General features: G+C 36.3%; 1 protein-coding gene across 1 annotated transcript; it reads right to left on the bottom strand.

Annotated features, from left to right (window-relative positions):
• Window positions 1-7,298: 7,298 nt before the first annotated feature.
• Window positions 7,299-22,088, bottom strand: egln3 (egl-9 family hypoxia-inducible factor 3). The gene is made up of 5 exons (XM_059353608.1): window positions 21,562-22,088; window positions 12,060-12,179; window positions 11,560-11,696; window positions 9,159-9,232; window positions 7,299-7,928 (listed from the first exon to the last, which is right to left on the bottom strand). Exons 1-5 carry the CDS (start codon window positions 21,919-21,921, stop codon window positions 7,900-7,902), a joined length of 720 nt encoding a protein of 239 aa, XP_059209591.1. The 5' UTR covers window positions 21,922-22,088; the 3' UTR covers window positions 7,299-7,899.
• Between the last annotated feature and the right edge of the window lie 513 nt (window positions 22,089-22,601).

A 22,601-nucleotide genomic window follows, 5' to 3' on the forward strand; every position in this document is an offset into this window, starting at 1 on the left:
TTTTATTGTAAGTAGGCAATCAAAGATGAGGAAATTAAGTTTCTGGATCTATAGTCTAGGGTCAGAGCAAGGATATAGTGGAGGCTCAGTGCCTTTTCTATGTATATGTATGTATGCAAAATACAAACTGGAACATTTAAAAGTGATATTGATTGAATATTTATGTTGGCCTTAAAAAATGACACAAATAATGCTTAATTTCACCTTAAAAGTTGGTATTTTGCATATATATATATATATATATATATACATAAAAAAGACACTGAGCCTCCACTATATCCTTGCTCTGACTCTCATCTTTGATTGCCTACTTACAAAAAAACTAAGGGGAAATGGTCCAACGACTGAGCAAGATGGGCAATTTGGCCGCCATATTGATATGCAAATGAGAAGGTCAAAAACTCAAAATTTCGCTTGGGAACCATTTTTTTTTTTGATTCAGCACCCTTGAAATAAGTAAAGTAGGCCGGTTCCTGACTTGTACCCATAAATGCTCCTCACTTTCACTTTTTGGACAATTCCGTCTAGACTATTAACCTAGAGAAGGTTTTTGTTGCCCTGAATTCAACATAAATGTACCTTACATTTACGTATTATGACGTGTTGATCTCTTGCAGCCAGCAGGGTCACTATTTTTGGAAACGCTCCTGTGCTTATCATATGCATGCAACATTTGATTTTGGTGCATGCATTGCACGTAATCTGGAAGTGTAAAGTTGTGTTATTTGTAGCAGATTGATGAGAGCAGGTTGTAATTTGTTAAATGAGCTTCCTGTATCTCCAACCCTGACGACATTCATCCATCCATCTTTCCATTATTCTTGTATCCAGTCCTCCTTTTTTCCCTCTGACTCTCTTTTATTACCTTCCTCCTCCTCTTTCTTGCCTGTATCATCTCTCCTCCTCCTCCTCCTCCTCCTCCATGCAGTAATAAGAGCGGAGAGGTCAGTCAGTCGACCCTCTGAGGCCGACCAGCCAACTTTAAATATTTCACACTATTTTAAATGAGCGCACATGAATCATAGATCACAGGCAGCGCTGCTGTGTGTGTGTGTGTGTGTGTGTGTGTGTGTGTGTGTGAGGAGGTGCTCCAACCTGAAACTCCTTCTAATAACCTCTGGCTGTCCGTCTCAGTGAGGAGGTCTGATGTGGAATTTAGATCCGACAGCGTCAGTGGTCCACCGGAGGCGCACCGAGGCCTTTCATCAGCGGCCCGTGATGGACGGATGATGAAACAAAGCGTTAGAGATGAAAACTCAACGTTTTTTTTCAGTTTTTTTTCTTCATCTGCTCTCTCAGGGGCTGATCTCCCTAATTCCCAACATGCACCAGAAGTCAAAACATCACAAAAATCTGTACAAGTATTTTTGGAGACACGCCGTCGCTGGCGGAGACAAGATGTGACGTTTAAGTTCCTGAAGAAAAATCCGTCCTGTAATGTTCCTACAGGGAGGCTGACTGACTGCGCTGCTTGAAAGAGAATTCATATTGAATTTATTATATTATATTTATCTACGACCAGCGCTTCTTCTCTGTATATCATGTTGAATTGTGGGATAATTTGAGTCTTTTACAGTCGATAGAAAAATCATTCTGAGGAGACTGATGAACCAGGATACATCTGTGATATTTATCATGGTGAGACTGATAACTCCCTCAATGTTTATGTCAGAGTGCTTCGGTTTTGACACAACATCAACTTATTTGTCTACTACAAATAGCAATGTTTCCAACTATATCACAGAATGTATTAATTGCTCTAAAATACAACAGCCTAAGTTCTGTTACAAGCTACTGGTGACAGAAAAGTGACAGAAAAACAGTTCCTACTAAGATATAACATATAATATCTTATAATTTAATACAATATATATATACACACACACACTACTGGTCAAAAGTTTTAGAACACACCAACTTTTCCAGAATTCAATTGAAAATGATGCAGTTTAATGTCTCAGTGTACTCTGAAATTAATGCACATTTGCAACATTTAAAATTCTTTATTGAGCATGATAGTGTTTTGAAAGTTAAAAAAAAGATTCAAAATCACATTTTATGTTGGACTAAAGGACTAAAAAAAGACACAAAATGACCAAAAAAGAGACAAAATGACAAAAAAAAACACACTAAAAGACACAAAATGACTTAAAAAAAGACACAAAATGACCAAAAAAAGACACAAAATGACCAAAAAAGACACAAAATGACAAAAAAAGACACAAAATGACTTACAAAGACATGAAAAGAATTCAAAAATGGACAAAATAGCCCAAGACTCCATAGAGTTAAGTTGTTAACCCATTTCTTGTTCCCTGAAAAAGGCCTACTTGTATAATTCTGAAATGTACATTATTTTTCAGTTTTGGTTAAGCTTACCTTTTTTTATTTACCTCTGGCAGTTCACCACTTACCTTTGGACCCTTTCAAGCTGTTCATTTGACTTGAACTGCTTGAATTTCAATAAAAAACTGGAAAAATTGGGGTGTTCTAAAACTTTTGACCGGTAGTATATTTTAACATTTAATCACGAGTGGAAGTATAATTTGTAGATATCAAAAATTGCGAACTTATCCATCATTTTGTTTTACTGGTAGCAAGTCTAATTAAAGATACCTATAATGCATTTATCACGAGTCAAAACAAGACAACAGTTCATTTGTTTACTTGTAAATGTTGATTATCTGTAGCTTAATAACGCGTCAACCTTTTCCCATTGACGTCTATTCAACTTAATGAAAGATTAAGATCTATAATTCAACTTTCCTGTCATAATTCCAAGTCGACATATCCATAATGTGATTCTGACTATTAGCCAGTCTAATCAAAGATAACTAAAATTAATTTCTCACGATTTAAAACAGTTGATTCATATGCAGACTTTGTTGCCCTGCTCCTTTCCTCAGGTGTTAGACGCTTCACCTGTTTGATTTTTTTACACAAACAACAAAATAATTAGTTCCAGTTGCGAGCAGGTCCCTGTGACATGTGACCTTTGACCCCGTGGCCCCCGGCTGCTGATGGAGGAGGCGAGCGTCTTGGCGTTTAATGGTCGGGTCCATTAGAGGTGTGAAGTCATCAGCAGTAATCGAGCAGCGGCGCTAACGAACGCCAGGCTGAATGTTGATCCTGTCACTCATTAGTTTTAATGAACGCCTCAGCTCGCCGCGCTCAGGTCACTCATTCTAACCTGGAATAACAAATCAAAGGGAGTTCAGCTTCAGGAACAGAAAATGAAGTTTCTTTTTCAAATGCATTTTCAAAAAGAAAAAATGCTGAACAATATTTTTGATGTGAAAAACGAAGATGAGACATTATGTCCACATGCAGTTTCAGATTTCTGTTGATACTTTTGAGTGTCATACAACACTGTAAAAAAAAACCTGTTGTTTTTACGGTAAAAAAACGGCTGATACAAAAACATGATACATAAAAAGTTATACATTTTTTAAATTAAACCTCAATACAGTGATAAGTAGTTAAAAATTAGCCCTATCTTTACAAAATTAAAACACTTCTTACATAAATGCATCAATACAAAAATCTAATAACATACAGTCATGGAAAAAAATATAAGACAGCACTTGTTTTCTTCAATTTCTTGTTCATTTTAATGCCTGGTACAACTAAAGGTACATTTGTTTGGAAAAATATAATGATAACAACAAAAATAGCTAATAAGAGTTTAGTTTAGGAGCTGATATCTAGACCTTTTCCATGGTTTTCTTGATAATGATTTTGGTTATTATCGTTTTATATATTTAGAATATATACAACAATCTAAGTGGGTCCATTCTGTGGTTGCCAGAACTTTACCGTAATAAAAACAGTGCAACCTTTTGTAATATTACGATAAAATTATATTAGCACTGTTGATTTCATGTTTAAGATTGCCATTTTATCCCATATTGTACTTTAAAAAAAATAAAAAGTTTTTCCATCAAACGCAACGCTGTTCTGCCATATAATTGACAAGAAAATACTTCATAAATGACGCATTGATTAAAGATTTTAACATTAAATATTACAGTATATTTCTGTTAGAGATATGGTGTTTAGTACATTTAACAGTGAGAAAAAGTATTTTTACAAAAAATAAATGCAAAAATGATGGCTTGTATATTTTTGTGGAGCAGTAATGTTTTAAAAAAAAATAATTTAAAATTACTGTTTTGGCTGATATATAGATTTACAGTGTTTCATTGTCACTGAAACTGAATTATCATTTTATGGTCTTTTACTGTCATGGTTTAGCAGTTTTTCACCGTAAAATCTACAAACATTTTTTACAGTGTATAATCATTATAATTAGAAGAAATTAAATAAATTAAGATGTGAAATGTTTCATTCTGTGTGTAATGGATCTATATAATGTGTTATTTCCACTTTGAATTGAATTACTGACATAAATAAACTTTTCTATGATATTCTAATTGATTGAGATGTAGCTGACTCAGATAAGATTTCACATTTAGGTAGCAGATTTAATTGTCAACATATACTTTAGTATTAAAGTGCCAGATCTGTGAACGTGTGCACTGAGCTTGTTGAACTGTGAAACAGTAAGATGCAGTTAGATTTTTGTTATTTTAGTTTATATTGTGGTCTCATCACTGAACTTAGTGCTGCAGCAAAACTCAGTCAGTCCAACGGTTTGATTAGATTTAGTCTTGTTTTGTTTAAACAGTTTGGTCCTGTTCTTGTTTGCTATGTACACTGCAAAAAAGCCAACTTGTATTTTTTTGGCCTAAAACAGTGATTTAAGTTGGTAAAACTTGGAAATATAAATTATTGACATTTAGGGCAATAATGTAAGTTAGCACAACAAAGGAAGCCAGTTGTCTGCTCAAAAACAAGTTGGTGAGTTGTTGTTACTTATATCTTTAAGTTGGGGTTCACAACAAGGGACAATAGTTCTGATAACTCTTATTTCTTTGTTGGGAAATTCGGTCATTAGCGAAAGCTAGCGGCTAACTGATGCTAGCGGCTAACTGATGCTAGCGGCGCTGCTTGTTACAGCTACAAGAGTAGCCATTAGCATATCAATGCTAACTCAAAATTGTGGTCGCAACATTAGCTGACATTTCATAGCAGCGTTACAATCGTGCCAATTCAGCACATTGCAGAAGTTAGCAGAAGTAAGGATTAAAAGTTATTACAATGTAAAATTATAAGTTAGTACAACTTACAGTTGAGTTGACAAAAATCTGAATTCAGAGTTGAAAGTTGAAAATATTTAGTTTAATTGTCCAACTTAAAATTTTATTGAAGTTTGTTGCCTTGAAATTTTGAGTTCACCAACTTTTCTTTTTTTGCAGTGTGGTGGTGCAGATCATCTGTTAGGGGTCATGGACTCTTTAAAGGTGTGGCAGAAAGGATAAAACTGTCCTGCAGTGAAAAATATTCTAATAAAGTTGTTGCATGCACAGGACTTTGTACAGAGTTCCTTGTTTGTTTTCTCCTCTCTTCTTTTAATAGTTTTAGCCAATAAATATATTTTTTTGCAAGGACCTGGTCTACAGTGCTGCTAACTTTAAATCCCTCTTATGGGAAATAATATAAGATGTTGATATATAAGGGGAAGTGGACAGGGACTGTATTAACATATTGTGGTGGATCACAATACTGAGTTCTTCTTCCTCCAAAATAAAAGCACGTCTCCATAGAGACGGAGCTGAGGTGGAGCTACAGAGACATCCAGAGGATCAACACAGGAACTACATCACATCACTTACTCTACACCTCAAACTCAGTTTTTTGGAAATGACAAAAAAATGTTTTTTTTTATAGTCTTTTGATACATATAGAGCATAGGTTGTCCAAAAGAAAAACACCATTTTATGGGATGTCCAAAAATTGGGCAAAAATTAGAAAGTCACAATATAGCATGTTGTTTTTTGTCAAAAATTGTGAAATTTAAAAATGCTAAAAATTACTGTATTATAGTCCGTTGATACATATTAGAGCATAGTTTGTCCAGAAATGACAGAAAAACACCATATTATGGGATGTCCAAAAATTAGAAAGTCATAGTATAGTTTGTTGTTTTTTGTCAAAAATGGTGAAATTTAAAAATGCTAAAAATTACTTTATTATAGTCTGTTAATTTATATTAGAGCATAGTTTGTACATACATTTTAGAAAAACACCATATTATAGGATGTCCAAAAATTAGAAAGTCCCAATATAGCATGTTGTTTTTGTCAAAAATTGTGAAATTTGAAAAATGCCTAAAAATGCTAAAAATGACTGTATTATTAAACTACTATACTATACTATACTATTAAATTACTAAAAATGCTAAAAATGACTTTATTGTAGTCTTTTGATACATATTAGAGCATAGTTTGTCCAGAAATGACAGAAAAACACCATATTATGGGATGTCCAAAAATTGGACAAAAACTAAAAAGTAATAGTATAGTATGTTGTTTTTTTGGGCGAAAATGTTAAAATTTGAAAATGACTAAAAATGTTAAAAATTACTTTATTATAGTCTTTTGATACATATTAGAGCATAGTTTGTTTACATAAATTATAGAAAAACATCATATTATGGGATGTCCAAAAATTGGACAGAAACTAGAAAGTCATAGTATAGTATGTTGTTTTTTGTCAAAAATGGTGAAATTTAAAAATGCTAAAAATTACTTTATTATAGTCTTTTAATACATATTAGAGCATAGTTTGTACAAAAATGACAGAAAAACACCACATTATGGGATGTCCAGAAATTGGACAAAAAAGTCATAGTATAGTATGTTGTTTTTTGTCAAAAATTGTGAAATTTTGAAATGCCTAAAAATGCTAAAAATAACTTTATTATAGTCTGTTAATTTATATTAGAGCATAGTTTGTACATAAATCATAGAAAAACACCATATTATGGGATGTCCAAAAATTGGACAAAAACTAGAAAGTCACAATATAGCATGTTGTTTTTTGTCAAAAATTGTGAAATTTGAAAAATGCTAAAAATGACTTTATATAGTCTTTTGATACATATTAGAGCAGAGTTTGTACATAAATTATAGAAAAACACCATATTATGGGATGTCCAAAAATTTGACAGAAACTAGAAAGTCATAGTATAGTATGTTGTTTTTTCTCAATAATGGTGAAATTTGAAAATGCCTAAAAATGCTTGACATATTTTATGGGCTGCCTGGAACACTTTGCTCAGCCTGTTGCCCCAGGAGCAGCGGATAAAAAGTATTAACACCTTTTTGATGAAATTTGGACAACATATTAAAAAAAAAAATCAACAAAGAAGGAGAAAATGCTTTTTAGAATATGTTTATTCAACATGTCTGTAGCAGAGCATTTAGAGAATCCTGATAAATATAATTTGTCCTCCAGGACGGCGACTCTCGTCCAGTAATGTCTGTTAGGAGTCAGAATTAGTCTCAGAAATAATCACATCACAGTCATCATGTTAAACAGCAGCTTTACGTTTCTACTCATCTCCAGAACATCTCTTCAGATAGAAACATTGATCCCTAAAGTGCCTTTCATCAGGTCCATCATCTGGCAGCGGTCCCCTGATGAGTGATAGAAATGTGGGAGGAAGTCTGTAAGCTTCATAGCTCCAACGTCTCCACATCTGTAAACCTTCAGCACAGTTTGTAATCTCTCCTTTAGTCCGAAGCGAGCCGAAGCCGAGCGATCCACGGCTCAACCAACTATTGCACAAACACGTAAAGCAGGAAAAGTCCAGAGAAACTGCAGCTCATCAGCTCCGACTCATCAGCATGGAGGAGGAAATGGAGACGTTTTTTTTAATGTTTTTTCCTTTTTCTTTCAGCTTTTCCAGAAGAAGCGTTGAGTGTCAGAAGGAATCCTGCCGTCCTCTCCTGCAGATCAGCGTGTCCAACACTAGGAGGCGCCGTTTCCTCACCATCAGCTGGAGCTGCTGCCCTGCTGCCGAGCTGCAGAAGAAAACACCAGATTATTATGGGATGTCCAGAAATTGGACAGAAACTAGAAAGTCATAGTATAGTATGTTGTTTTTTGTCAAAAATGGTGAAATTTAAAAATGCTAAAAATTACTTTATTATAGTCTGTTAATTTATATTAGAGCATAGTTTGTACATAAATTATAGAAAAACACCATATTATGGGATGTCCAAAAATTGTACAAAAATTAGAAAGTCATAGTATAGTATGTTGTTTTTTGTCAAAAATTGTGAAATTTTGAAATGCCTAAAAATGCTAAAAATTACTGTATTATAGTCCGTTGATACATATTAGAGCATAGGTTGTCCAAAAGAAAAAAAACATATTATGGGATGTCAAAAAATTGGACAAAAACTAGAAAGTCATAGTATAGTATGTTGTTTTTTGTCAAAAATGGTGAAATTTGAAAAATGCCTAAAAATGCTAAAAATGACTTTATACAGTCTTTTGATACATATTAGAGCATAGTTTGTACATAAATTATAGAAAAACACCATATTATAGGATGTCCAAAAATTGGACAGAAACTAGAAAGTCATAGTATAGTATGTTGTTTTTTGGCGAAAATGTTAAAATTTGAAAATGACTAAAAATGCTAAAAATGATTTTATTATAGTCTTTTGATACATATTAGAGCATAGTTTGTACATAAATTATAGAAAAACACCATATCATGGGATGTGTGTGTGACTGGAAACAGAAATGTGAAAAAGTAGTGAATTTCAAAAAGCTTATTTTTTGTTACAAGACTAAGTTTAACATTAGCAATTCTAATCCATAATAATAGGGAACTGAACAAATTAAAGTCACAATTATGATATATGCTATGGAGATGCAAACAAAAAGCCAAATGGTTATTTGTTTTTATTTATTATTGATTTATTATTTTGTTACTTAAAAACGAATCTGAAAAATAATTTGTTGTTAAAAAGCACTATTAATGTCACAATTTTGATAAATGTTGTGGAGATGCAAAGAAAAAAGCAAATTTAAGTTTCTGTAAGCAGAAAATGTGTCTAGTTTTTTATTTTATAGTAAGAAATATCATAAACATAAGTACAATAAACGCCCAATGTAACGTATATGTCACATCACAGATCTTTGACATTTAGGGGTAGAATTTGAAAAAAAACAAACATCATTGGCAGGCGACCCCAATTGGGGTCCCGACCCCCAGGTTGAGAACAGCTGTGTTTCTGTACCTGTTAACTCTTTGAAGCGTCTCTTGGCCTCGGCTCTCTCCTTGGAGTCAAAATACCAAACGGTGACGGCGTACCTGAAACAAAATAAACACACTGTTACTTTTCTGTGCAGCTTTGCTCATGTGTCATTTTCTTCTCCACAGGGTGTAAAATATAAACACTGCAGCTTTTCTGCTATAAAAACTTCTCTTTTAAACAACCTTTATGCATTTGATCCATCACATTCATGCTGACTCAACAACAAACATAAGATGCTGTATATTTCTGCATTTACATGTTTTTTAGTGTAATTACACATTCACACCAGCAGGCGGTGCTGATGATCCGGGGATGAAAATAAAGTTATTTAACTTTTGTATTACTGGACTTTTCCCAACTAAAATGATTGAAATAATAAGTTTTATTCAGTGTGTTTTTTCTGCATCACTGCAGAGCTGAAACAGGATTTTGATCAGAGTGTCTTTGGGTGTATTTGATGCATTTCTTATCTGAAAATAAAAACTACACACCTGCTCTTGCTGTTTACAGAATTTGCTGATTCAAACTGACTTTTAAAAACATTTGCTAAACTGAAATGTTGTTAAAAACAAGATTTATTTTAAATCACAGTATAGACAGAACATGCTGTTTACATTAATATCGGCATATTCTGAATATCATTGAAAGAATAATGTGCTTGTTTTTCATAACAAACCCATTTAACTTTTTATGAATGTCACACTGCTTTTACCACTACTTTACTGTTTTTATGAAGGACTGGATTAGTTTATTGCTGCTGCGCAAGATGACAATAAAGATTTTGATTGATAAGTAAAAAATCTACCTGACTACAAGTTCATGAAGATTGAAAGAGAGCAGCTCTCTGACCTCTGACCTCTCTCCTGCTGTCAGGATCACTGGCTGACTGGCTGATTGGTTGGTTGGTTGGTTGGTTGTTTGGTTGTTTTTTTGGTTGGTTGACTGATTGACTAGTTAATTGTTTTTTTTGGGGTTGGTTGACTGATTGATTGGTTGGTTGGTTGACTGATTGATTGATTGATTGGTTGATTTGTTGGTTTGTTTTTTTGGTTGGTTGACTAATTGACTGTTTAGTTGGTTGTTTTTTTTGGTTGGTTGACTGATTGACTGGTTGATTTGTTTTTTTGGTTGGTTGACTAATTGACTGGTTGGTTGGTTTGTTTTTTTGGTTAGTTGACTGATTGACTAGTTAATTCGTTTGTTTTTTTGGTTGGTTGACTGATTGACTAGTTAGTTGGTTTGTTTTTTTGGTTAGTTGACTGATTGATTGGTTGGTTGGCTGACTGATTGATTGATTCGTTGATTTGTTGACTGATTTTTTTTTGGGTTGGTTGACTGATTGATTGGTTGGTTGGTTGACTGATTGACTGGTTGGTTGGTTTGTTTTTTTGGTTGGTTGACTGATTGACTAGTTAGTTGGTTTGTTTTTTTGGTTAGTTGACTGATTGGTTGGTTGGTTGGCTGACTGATTGATTGATTGATTGATTGATTGATTGATTGATTGATTGATTGATTCGTTGATTTGTTGACTGATTTTTTTTTGGGTTGGTTGACTGATTGATTGGTTGGTTGGTTGACTGATTGACTGGTTGGTTGGTTTGTTTTTTTGGTTGGTTGACTGATTGACTAGTTAGTTGGTTTGTTTTTTTGGTTGGTTGGTTGGTTGACTGATTGGTTGACTGATTGATTGGTTGACTGATTGATTGGTTGGTTAGCTGGTTGGTTGACTGATTGATTGGTTGGTTGGTTGGTTGACTGATTGATTGGTTGGTTGACTGATTGATTGGTTGATTGATTGGTTGGTTGGTTGGTTGACTGATTGATTGATTCGTTGATTTGTTGACTGATTTTTTTTTGGGTTGGTTGACTGATTGATTGGTTGGTTGGTTGACTGATTGACTGGTTGGTTGGTTTGTTTTTTTGGTTGGTTGACTGATTGACTAGTTAGTTGGTTTGTTTTTTTGGTTAGTTGACTGATTGATTGGTTGGTTGGCTGACTGATTGATTGATTGATTGATTGATTGATTGATTGATTGATTGATTGATTGATTCGTTGATTTGTTGACTGATTTTTTTTTGGGTTGGTTGACTGATTGATTGGTTGGTTGGTTGACTGATTGACTGGTTGGTTGGTTTGTTTTTTTAGTTGGTTGACTGATTGACTAGTTAGTTGGTTTGTTTTTTTGGTTGGTTGGTTGGTTGACTGATTGGTTGACTGATTGATTGGTTGACTGATTGATTGGTTGGTTAGCTGGTTGGTTGACTGATTGATTGGTTGGTTGGTTGGTTGACTGATTGATTGGTTGGTTGACTGATTGATTGGTTGATTGATTGGTTGGTTGGTTGGTTGGTTGACTGATTGATTGGTTGATTGGTTGGTTACCTGGTGGCGTAGGACGGCTGCACCTCGTGCGGGTTCCTGCGGTCAGACCAGAAGAAGAGCAGCCGGTCGAACAGCGGCTTGATGTCGGCCACGTACGATTTCCCTTCAGGAAAGATCCGGAGGATGCCGCCATGCTCCTGAACACCAACGAAGAAGAGATTGTGTTATTATTTCACACAGCAGATATGGAAACACGTCTGTTAAAGTATTAATGATAAACCAAATTCAAAATCTTTTAAAAAGCCCATCATTTCTGTGTTTTAACTTATGTTACCACATTATAACTTTAACATAACATTCTCAAAGTTTTCATAAGATCCATCAGAATGGTGGAATGTAACTATGTACATTTACTCAAGTACTGCACTAAAGGACCTGTTTTACAAAAAGACTATGAAGTTATAAACCTCACAGTTCCCTCGTCAGACAGGAAGTCTCACAATCTGAGGCTTTATGATTAGATCAGACGATTTAAAGAGAGCAGAGGTCCCTGAACGCACCTTGGCGTTCCAGTCCTTGTTGAGGTAGTAGATGCAGGTGATGCATCGCCCGTCGTGGTTCGGGTTGTCTACGTGTTTGACGTATCCCGCTCCGTTTCCTGGGTAACACGCCACCATGGCCTGGAGGGAGACAGAAAACATCCATTTGATCAGATCTCAGGACCAAAAATACAGATGTATAGAAATATATCTCTTCATACTGGAGGGAAATATCATTTTTGCATCAGTGTTCTCATTTCCATTTTGATTTGTAGGCCGAGAACACTCTGCAGCACCACAATACTTAGAAATATTCACAAAAGAACTGGCAGTATTTAATGTCAAAAGGATGTAAAAAAAAATACTTTGATACATGTTTTTCATTGATGGAGTGTTACAAATGACTTCAAATTACAAGAAGAATATATATTTAAGATTTAACATTAAATTTTAATGTTGTTAAAAACAAGATTTATTTCAAATCATACTTAGAAATTAAATTGTGAAGGTTACGTGTACATAAAATGGTAATGTTTTTAAAACTAATGTTTATAATTTATGTCTTATATTTCGATAACAGCTGGTTTCAAAAACACTTCACAGCTTTTGTAAATAGTATCCGGGGATGAAAATAAAGTTATTTAACTTTTGTATTACTGGACTTTTCCCAACTAAAATGATTGAAATAATAAGTTTTATTCAGTGTGTTTTTTTCTGCATCACTGCAGAGCTGAAACAGGATTTTGATCAGAGTGTCTTTGGGTGTATTTGATGCATTTCTTATCTGAAAATAAAAACTACACACCTGCTCTTGCCGTTTACAGAATTTGCTGATTCAAACTGACTTTTAAAAACATTTGCTAAACTGAAATGTTGTTAAAAACAAGATTTATTTCAAATCATACTTAGAAATTAAATTGTGAAGGTTACGTGTACATAAAATGGTAATGTTTTTAAAACTAATGTTTATAATTTATGTCTTATATTTTGATAACAGCTGGTTTCAAAAACACTTCACAGCTTTTGTAAATAGTATCTAATGAAAAAATTTTTTTTATACTCAAAAGTAAGAAGTAAGGCCAGATGTTTCTCCTCACTTTGATAAAAATACAAAAAGAGATTTAGCTCACAGCATAATGAAGTGCATTATTTAGTGATAACAATGAGAAACAAGAGAAAAGAGCTGCAACACTGTTTCAAAATAAAAGCTGACAGATGTGATTACTGACACTTCCTCCTTTGTGTGTGTGTGTGTGTGTGTATGTGTGTGTGTGTGTGGGTGTGTGTGCGGTTATTTGCCAATATTTCTTTGGTACATTACGGGCGTGTGTGTTTTGTGGTTGTGTGCTTACGACTTCAGCTGCACGTACACAAATTGTTGCGTACATGTGTGATCATGTTTTCATGCCTCGGTGTGTGTGTGTGTGTGTGTGTGTGTGTGTGTGTGTGTGTAGGTCAGTGTCGGGAGGAAACAGGATCAGTTACACTAGTGATAAGCAGCTGCAGAGACCGATAGATCATTAAGTCTCAGGCAGCGGCTGTAGCCCCGCCCACCACCTGCTGTCACTCATAATGTGATTAACACTAAATCTAAATTTTGAATGGTTCCTCATGATTTATGAATTAATTTAAAGGTTTGTTTACATCAGTAGTGTATGCAGAGACGGCAAGAAAATGGGTAAACATTTTTAAATTATGGCTATAAAGTTGAAATTCTGCACAACTAATCAAAACTTTACCAAAATCACAATATGAACTGATGCAAAATCAAATCAATGATTCGACTCAATATTTGTTGTTTTGCAAAATATGTGTCGGAAGAGATGCTGCCGTTTCAAAATTTAATTTTCAAGACTGAAGAAAAGCTTTTGTTTGACAGATGATCCTACTAGCATTTTAATATATTTCTCAATAAAAGAATGATGCAAAAATCATCATTTAAAATGACAAAAATAATATCAGTGAATATAATCTCTATTTTTTTTTTAAATTGTGCACCTACTCTTTATGGTACTAATACTTAATAAAAGGAGAAATAAGTTGCAGGTATAATAATAAATATAATAATTAGTTCATTAAAAATAAAACCACTTTACATGTAAAATCTGTGATTCTAATCTTTTCCAACTTTTTAAAAATTAATCAAATATCTATGAGCACTGAGGAAGAAAATCAAATGTGATGAAGTATGGTTTGTTATTTAATTTACATAATAATTACTGTATTACACCTGTATTATACCCTGATATAAACTTTTGTTTCATGATATGAGATTTTGGTCGTATGCTAATTTCTGTCAGTTTTTTTTACATTGCAACAAGCACTGAACATTTTTATTTTGTATCAATTAATTGATTCTATTAAATATATATATTTACAAAACCCTAATATGTGGGACTGGAGCTGGAACTGACTGATGCTTGTAAACAAACTTTTGCAGAATTAAAACCAAAACAATGTTTACACATGAAGATAAGAGAAGATGGGACTTTATTTATCTGCAGCGAGACGATGTTTACTGTCACAAAGACCAGAAAAATCTGCTTTAATAAACTGTTTTTACTTTTGAGAGTATTAGAGAAAAAATATATATATTAATTTCTGTTGTTGTAAAGGTGAAACGTTTCCTAACAGGAGGATTAAGGGTTTTCCCCGCTCGCCGCCGTGCTGATGACCTTCTGACCCGAGCAGGAAGTGGACTCTGATTGGCTGAGAGCAGCAGATGGCTATCAGACACGAGCCTGTCAGAGTCAACAACCAGTCGCAGCGAGGATTTCCTCTCAGGAAAAACAAACAGCTGATTGTCCGCCGCTCACACACGCGACCTCACAGGCCACTACAGGTCACCTCGCTCTTTTTATTCTCATTTATTTCTTTGTGATTTCTTTCAGCCGGTGGCTCAAATATGAAGCTCGTCAGGCTTTAAACTCACTTTTTTGCAGCAGTTTACTACCTTCAAAAAGTTAGCATCTGAACTTAATTTATAAAAAGGTTAAAATTGGAATTTAACGGTTGAATTTTATGATTCAAGACAAGTGTAAGATGATTACAATAAGAAAACCACTAGCCTGGATATACCCAGACTGCCTTGCACGCTCGATTTAATTTCGTGCTGCGAAAGGGTCTGGCAACGATGGCCGTTTCTTAGCCTGTTTCAGGCTCCGTTTACACGAGGACGGTCTGAACAGAAGACGCAAAAGTGGCGTCGCGTCTTCACTTTTTATTCCTCGTTTAGACGAGTGTTTTCAGGAGGAAATCTGCTGCATACGGTGACGCAAAAGTGTGTGAAATGTGATTGTATGCAGCCAGGCGGCATCACTTAAAGCCATAAGAGCATCTTTGGGCATGCAGAAGTTTTCACGCCACACATTTCCATCAGCTACTCCTTCCACAAAGTTCTCCTCCATCACTAGATCTCCCAGGTCTCGTTCACAGCCGTCTGGCTCCTCCCACCAATCGCTGCATCCAGAATGTGATGGAGGTAATTCCAGATCCTTCTCTGTTCACTAATACTATCTGTACATATCCTGGACATTTGGTGGAAAGACTCCTGTAAGTTTATTAGAGCTGCCAGAGCAGCTTGAAGGTCCCACCATGGAAATAATCCCACGTTTCTTTATTTCCTGTCCTGGAGCATGTATGTGACGTAAACACATACGTGACGTGAGCAGATCAGATCAGAGTTTTGTGTCTTGTCAGTGTAGACGACACGCTACGGAGGAGAGGATTACACTTTTACACTTTGGAGGGTGGTTTCAGATTTTTGCGTCTTTAAGCCCCAAAAACGCCGTCACCGTCTAAACGAAAGGCACTTCCCATAAAATATTTTGTCGTTTTTACCCGCGAGCGTCCTCGTGTAAACGGGGCCAAAGTTTATTTTTAAAAGAACAACTTTTGAGAAAATTAATTTTCTATTGTTCAAGAAGTATTTATATTGTTTCTTTTCACAATAAAACTTCCCATATGAAAAAGGCTGTGGGATTTATTATCTCATTAAGGGGAGGAAAATCTTTCCTAAAAGACAAAAATGTCATTTTATAATTTCTAAAGAATTGCTGAAAAAACACTTCATAATACTTTATTTTGTAACACATTTATGCTACTAATACAGCATAAATAAACCATACAGTGCTGTCATTTCTATTGGATCATTTTGGAATCATATTGAATTTTACCACCTCGTCTCATGCTTTTATTGTGAAACATGTACCGTATGTACCTGATCAATATGTGATAAAGCTTTCTGTGTTCATAACGACATCACGACAAAACATTCAGCAGCATCACCTGCAAACACGTCAGCAGCCACTCCCCCTCTCTGTCTGTCTTTCGGGCTCTTATTGTGAAACACCAGCGTGCGAGGAGCCCTACACCTCGACACGCTCCACCAAATCTCACATCCTGTCTCCTTCCTTTTCTTTACAATCAACAGCACACACACCACTCCATACAGGAAGGTCAGTGTGTGGATTAACCCTCAGAGGTCCCTGAACGCAACATCAACAATACCTACAGTAACCTGACTGACGTCAGCGTGTCAGAGGCCTCGCACGCAACCACGCGGCGCCCTGCCTACCGCTGCCGCTCTGCATGTGGAGGGGGAGGGCGGTGGGCGGGGTGGGCTGGTCGAGCCCCCGCTGGCGTGCACGCGAGGGACGCCAGAGCTGCACGTATAGGGCGGGGCTTCCCTGCTCGCCATGACAACAGCACTGATAAAGAGTCTGAGCTGAAACCTCAGGCAGTCTGCAGCCAGGGGACGCTCACAAATCATGCAGGTTTGTTTACACGCAGACAGGGAGGCACGTACACACACACACACACACACGATCATCATCATCATCATCCTCCACATGCAACTGGAGTGGAAATATGTGGAGGGCCGGGCAGAGAGGAAGTGATACTCTGTGGAGAAAAAAAAGACTGAAAGCAAAACGCCTCCGAGAGCTGTTTTCAACTTTATCTTATCTAGGAGGAGGAGGAGGAGGAGGAGGAGGAGGAGGAGGAGGAGGAGGACTGGCAGCTTTCCAGCCGGCTGAGGTTTTAATGACAGATGTACGTGTGGAGCGTGAAGCTTCAGCAGCATCAGTCTCAACACACAGCTGCTTCCAAAACAGGACTCACGCCAAAACTACTCAGGATTGTGGGGCCAATACGGATACAAATAAAACGATATAAAACAATCAAATCCACTTTGTCCTGTCCATGTTTACACATCAAGACTCAAAGCTCAGTGGGACCAACTGAGGAGCATGTGACTGCAGCTTGAATGTATTTCTCTTAAAGGAACAGTGTCCTGGAGTTTCACTGCAACATATAAAATCTATATAAATCTATAAGTCCTGCAGCTCTACAATCACAACTTTGTGCAGAATAGCAGTTAGAATCACAGAAACCAGAAAAAAAAGAAAAAACAAGTTGAATCACTTTTCCCTAGTGCCCACAAGTGTTTGTCCTCATCTCAGTATTGTCATGTTACTCCTGTCCTCTCCTCTCTGCTCTGTGTAAACAGCCTCTCCTGTCCTCTCCTCTCTGCTCTGTGTAAACAGCCTCTCCTGTCCTCTCCTCTCTGCTCTGTGTAAACAGCCTCTCCTGTCCTCTCCCCTCTGCTCTGTGTAAACAGCCTCTCCTGTCCTCTCCTCTCTGCTCTGTGTAAACAGCCTCTCCTGTCCTCTCCTCTCTGCTCTGTGTAAACAGCCTCTCCTGTCCTCTCCTCTCTGCTCTGTGTAAACAGATTCTCAGTGAATATTTGTCACGTGACCGTTGGTCTCAGCAGAATCAATCATGTCTTCAGTGTCTCTGAGGAGAATTTAATGTTTTTAACAGGATCTGGTTAGTGCAAACACTTTATTTTAAATAACACATGGAGAATAAAGAGATTCTGACACAAATATATAAAAAAATCTTTGTATAAAATAAGTTTGGGGTCAGGTGACGATTGTTTTTACACAAGTTTTGGTCACTTTTTCCAAATAGTTTGATCATAACCGATGAAATGTCAAACTCTGAAGACAAAGCCTGTTTTTACAGTTTCTTTCGACAATAAACATTGGATTTTTGGTGATTTTTTTAAAAGAAAAACTTTACAACCCGGTGGGTAAGTTTGGAGGTTCAGACGGTGACATTTTCTTGTTTATTTTGGTGCTCACAGATCTACTTCATTCAAAGTTTATTACTTCAGGAAAACTAAAAGTTGTTATCGTGCTGATCTCTGCTGTTTATTGCCCTGCAGTGACTCCAGATGTCTCAGAATGTGTGTGTGTGTGTGTGTGTGTGTGTGTGTGTGTGTGTTCCCATTGTAACTGGGTTGAGCTGTTTTCTTAAGAACTTCTATCTGATAACACACACACACACACACACACACACACACACACACACACACAAACAAGGGCTGACTGTATTCTGCTGCACATGGAGACAGGGTGGATATGTTGTGTATGTGTATGTCTGTGTGTGTGTGTGTGTGTGTGTGTGTGTGTGTGTGTGTGTGTGTGTGCGCTGAGGAGGAGTGAGGGAGTGAATAATTGAATAAGTGTCTCAGTGTGTACGTGAGAATGTCCACCACTTCATGTGCAGCTGTGTGTGAAGGATTCACAGTAACTACTTGAAGTAAAAGTACTTAAAGTCAAAGTACAGAGCAGTAAAAATGTTTCCTGTCAATGAAATATCACAATAACATTTAATAAGATATGTTATTTTACTTTTAAGACCAATTTATGCCGCTGATATTATCATAAAATAGGATTATAATGGAAGTGCAGCCTTTCAAAGAGCAATGAATGGTAATTTATTAATTACCATTATAATAAAATATCTTGAATAACTGAAAGCAGAGAGCAGAAATGTTTTATGATGCCAGATCTTATAACTGTGGTGGTTGTCAAACATCATGTTGGATAAATTGTTGCTGACGTTATTAAGGAAACATGACAGCAGATATTGAGGTCACATATTATATTATATATAACATTAGTAGTTAGACTGTGATTATCCTTCAAGCCTTTATGTTGCACTGTCCTGCTGTAGAAGTTTGAGTTTAATTTAAGTTGAGAAATGCATCAGATTCTACAGGATCATGTGTTTGTAAGAGTCTCTGCAGTCAATCAGCAGCAGAGGACAACCAGAGAACATGCTCCGGGACACTTCCTGTCCTCCTCGGAGCATGTTCTGGTTTCTGAAGCCTTGGCTCAGGGCCCAGAGAGGGTCGCTGGACTGCTGCCAAAAAGGCCCTCAAAAAAAAAACCCACACGTAGGCGTTTAAACGACGCCTCCGTCAGTCAATTCAACACGTTTAGCTATAACAATAGATCAAGCAAGGAGAAAAAAGCCCGACCCTAACCCAAAACTGAGCTGATTCACCCAGAAACCTACTGAACTGATGTTTCACTTGATCTCAACGCAGCAAATACAACAAAACTGATCGATTCTGCTCAGTGAAAACAGCTGTTGACACTGTGGCAGAGGAGGTAATCTAATGAGATAAGCCTTTAACCCTCTGAACCCCAACCAGCTGTTTCTGGGCCTTTTTTGCTTTTTTTTTTTAGATTCTTCTCTCTGTGTCCTTGTATTTCAGCAGAATATATGCTCCACATATTCTTTAACTACTCTTTCAGCCTCTCCTGATATTTAAAAAAAAAAAAATTAAAGTCAAAGGTTTTCACAGAGGGAAATTTCAATATTTTCATTACTCTACACATTGGAAAATACTGTCAACATTTATTTTGAAAAATTCATATTTTGCCATTTTTTTACCGATGAACTTTGGCATTTCTGAGGCTCTGAATGATGAAGATAAATAGGAACTAAACTTGAAAATTTGGTGCATGTAAGAGCTGCTGAGGTGCAGATTTCTGTCTCAAGAGTTTGAAAAGAAATCTCATCTTAGACTTCAAAGATATGCATTATAAAATGTCATACAACTCTAACTAATAGCTCTAACTAACTAATAAATACGACCAGGAAACTTCCCTAGCTGATACATTAGGACAATCATGTTTTATAATTAAATATGCAAATTAATATTGCATATATGCACATTATATATATATATATATATATATATATATATATATATATAATTTGGTATATATCTGGCAGGCTGAAATCTGCATTTTCTGCCATTTTTGCATGAAAATTACTTTGACAATTAATCAAATATCAAACTAGTTGGTGATTATTTTTCTGTCCATCAATAATAAACACCTAATGTGCATTTTGGAAGATATGTAATGGAAGCAAAATAGCCTAAAACCTCAAAAGCAACCACTGCATTACCATTAACGATTAATCTGCAGGTTATTTCTGGATTCAATTGATTGGAGAAACCCAGTGGAAAGTGTCTGTCCCAGTTTCTCAAAGTCTTTAAATGTCCAAAACCCAAAGCAAGGTTCAGACACTTTGAGTGGTCAAATTCAAGCACATTTCAAGGACTTTCCAGGTCCATTTTCAAGCTTTTCCAGGACCTTTCAACGGTTGTAAATTGCATGTTTTAGATGAGTTCTTACATGGTAAAAGGGGTAATTTCACTAAACCATACCAACAGCGATGGTATTACACTTTTAACAACCAAAAGTACAGTTTGCTAATCTCAATATTCAATTTAGTATTTTTTTCATTGAACATAGTCAGATTGCACGACAAATACAGGAAGAATTTCAAGCACTTTATCCAAAATCAAAGCACTTTTCAAACCTTGAAAATACATTAAAATTTAAGCATTTTCAAGGATTTCAAGCACTGTCAAAGATATCCAGTTTTATATGACATGGACACAGACTAGCAGGTTATATAATCCATATCTGAGAGGCTGAAATCAGCATTTTCTGCCATATTTGCATGAAAATTACTCAATGACGCTTAATCGAATATCAAAAATAATGACAGTTGAATAAATATTTGGTGCATTTAATAGTTAACCCTATAAAGCCTGAACCGTGAAATTATTGCCAGAAAATTCAAAATTTTCAAAACTGGAGTGTCTGTTGAACCAGCTAACATTTTTTTAAATTCTATATCAATTTTCATATATGAATTTAATTTGGATAATATTTGATACATCAGGTCTTTTTGTGCAATTTGTTGCTCACAATTTGCTTTTCTTGAACTCACATAATCACATAAAACCTAATATTTTTAACCAAATAAAACTTTGACTTTCCTTTTAACATTTTCCTCAAACATACAAAATACTTTTTTCCATATAAAACAACATCATACATCTGCTGATATGAAGTTTTCACGCAGCAATGACAGATCCACCAGTGGAACCAGCAAATCTTTTTTGTTACATCTGGTATTTTTGTCGCTCAGTTTTTTTAATCATCAATTCATGTATTCATCAGGTTTTTCCGGGAAAAAAATATCACACTGATGATGTAGAGGTCTCAAAAACGTATGTATCAAATATGATACACTTGGCTTCATAGGGTTAAGTTGCCTGTTTCTCTCTGCTGCTGCTATTATATAACACTTTATACATTTGGAGTTGCTACATTGTAACTCTCCGCTCCCTCCGCCGGCCTCTCACCTTCGACCTCTCCCGGATCTCCTTGCAGCCGAGCCGGCCGGCGCACATGGCTATGAGCCTGTCGATCAGGTTGAGGAGGAAGTGGACCGCCTCGCAGCCGCGCTCCGTCCCGCTCACCCAGCTGATCTTGTCCCCGCGGATCCGCCTCCGGTGCACGCCGGGCGCGGAGCCCGCCAGCCGGCCGTCCTGCAGCGCTCCGGCGCGGTGCATGTCCTTCACCTGCTCCAGCACCGCGTCCCCGGCCAGCTCCCCCAGCAGACCGTCCACGTAGCAGAATCCGTGGGCCAGCAGCGCCGGGACGAGCCGCTCCAGCGCCAAACACTCCAGATCCGCGTCCGATACGTGCTCGATGAAAGGCATCCTGACGGCTGATGATTAGAGTGTCAAACTTCTGAAATGGTGATTTTATATGAGATAAAGTTATTTTTACTGACAGTTTTCACTGTGAAGTTTGATATGTAACAGTCAGATACATGCAGCAGGTTTCTCTGACTGTCTCTGCGTGTCTGAACCATAGAAACACCGAGATCTCTCTCTTATTCAGGCTCTAACACCGTCAAGTCAGCACGTGCACACACACAATACTTCCGGTTAAGGATTTAAAAAATAAACGCATATTCCTTTCCTTGCATATTTTTCTTTTTCAGACTCAGATATGTTGTCCTGGGACATTTCAGTATTTTCATTACTCTACACATTGGAAAATACTGTCAACGTTTATTTTGAAAAATTCATATTTTGCCATTTTTTTTTACAAATAAACTTTGGCATTTCTGAGGCTCTGAATGATGAAGATAAATGAGAACTAAAGTTGAAAGTTTGGTGAATGTAAGAGCTGCTGAGGTGCAGATTTCTGTCTCAAGAGTTTGAAAAGAAATCTCATCTTAGACTTCAAAGATATGCATTATAAAATGTCATACATTTTGACCGACACTACAGCTGACACTAACTCTAATAAATCCTGTGTCTCTTAAAAATAAACTAACAAAAGGAAAATAATAAAATAGCTCTGCAGGAATACAATACTTGCATTAATTTAT

The sequence above is a fragment of the Centropristis striata genome, chromosome 16 (genome assembly GCF_030273125.1).
Source record: "Centropristis striata isolate RG_2023a ecotype Rhode Island chromosome 16, C.striata_1.0, whole genome shotgun sequence".
In the NCBI taxonomy this organism is placed as follows: Eukaryota; Metazoa; Chordata; class Actinopteri; order Perciformes; family Serranidae; genus Centropristis; species Centropristis striata.

Excerpts from the sequence above, each read along its gene's own strand:
- egln3 (XM_059353608.1), bottom strand. The coding sequence starts at position 21,921 with ATGCCTTTCATCGAGCACGTATCGGACGCGGATCTGGAGTGTTTGGCG. Across the intron at positions 11,697-12,059 it reads ACAAGGACTGGAACGCCAAG|GAGCATGGCGGCATCCTCCG; the intron begins GTGCGTTCAGGG and ends GTTGGTGTTCAG. Across the intron at positions 7,929-9,158 it reads ACGCTTCAAAGAGTTAACAG|CTCGGCAGCAGGGCAGCAGC; the intron begins GTACAGAAACAC and ends TTTCTTCTGCAG.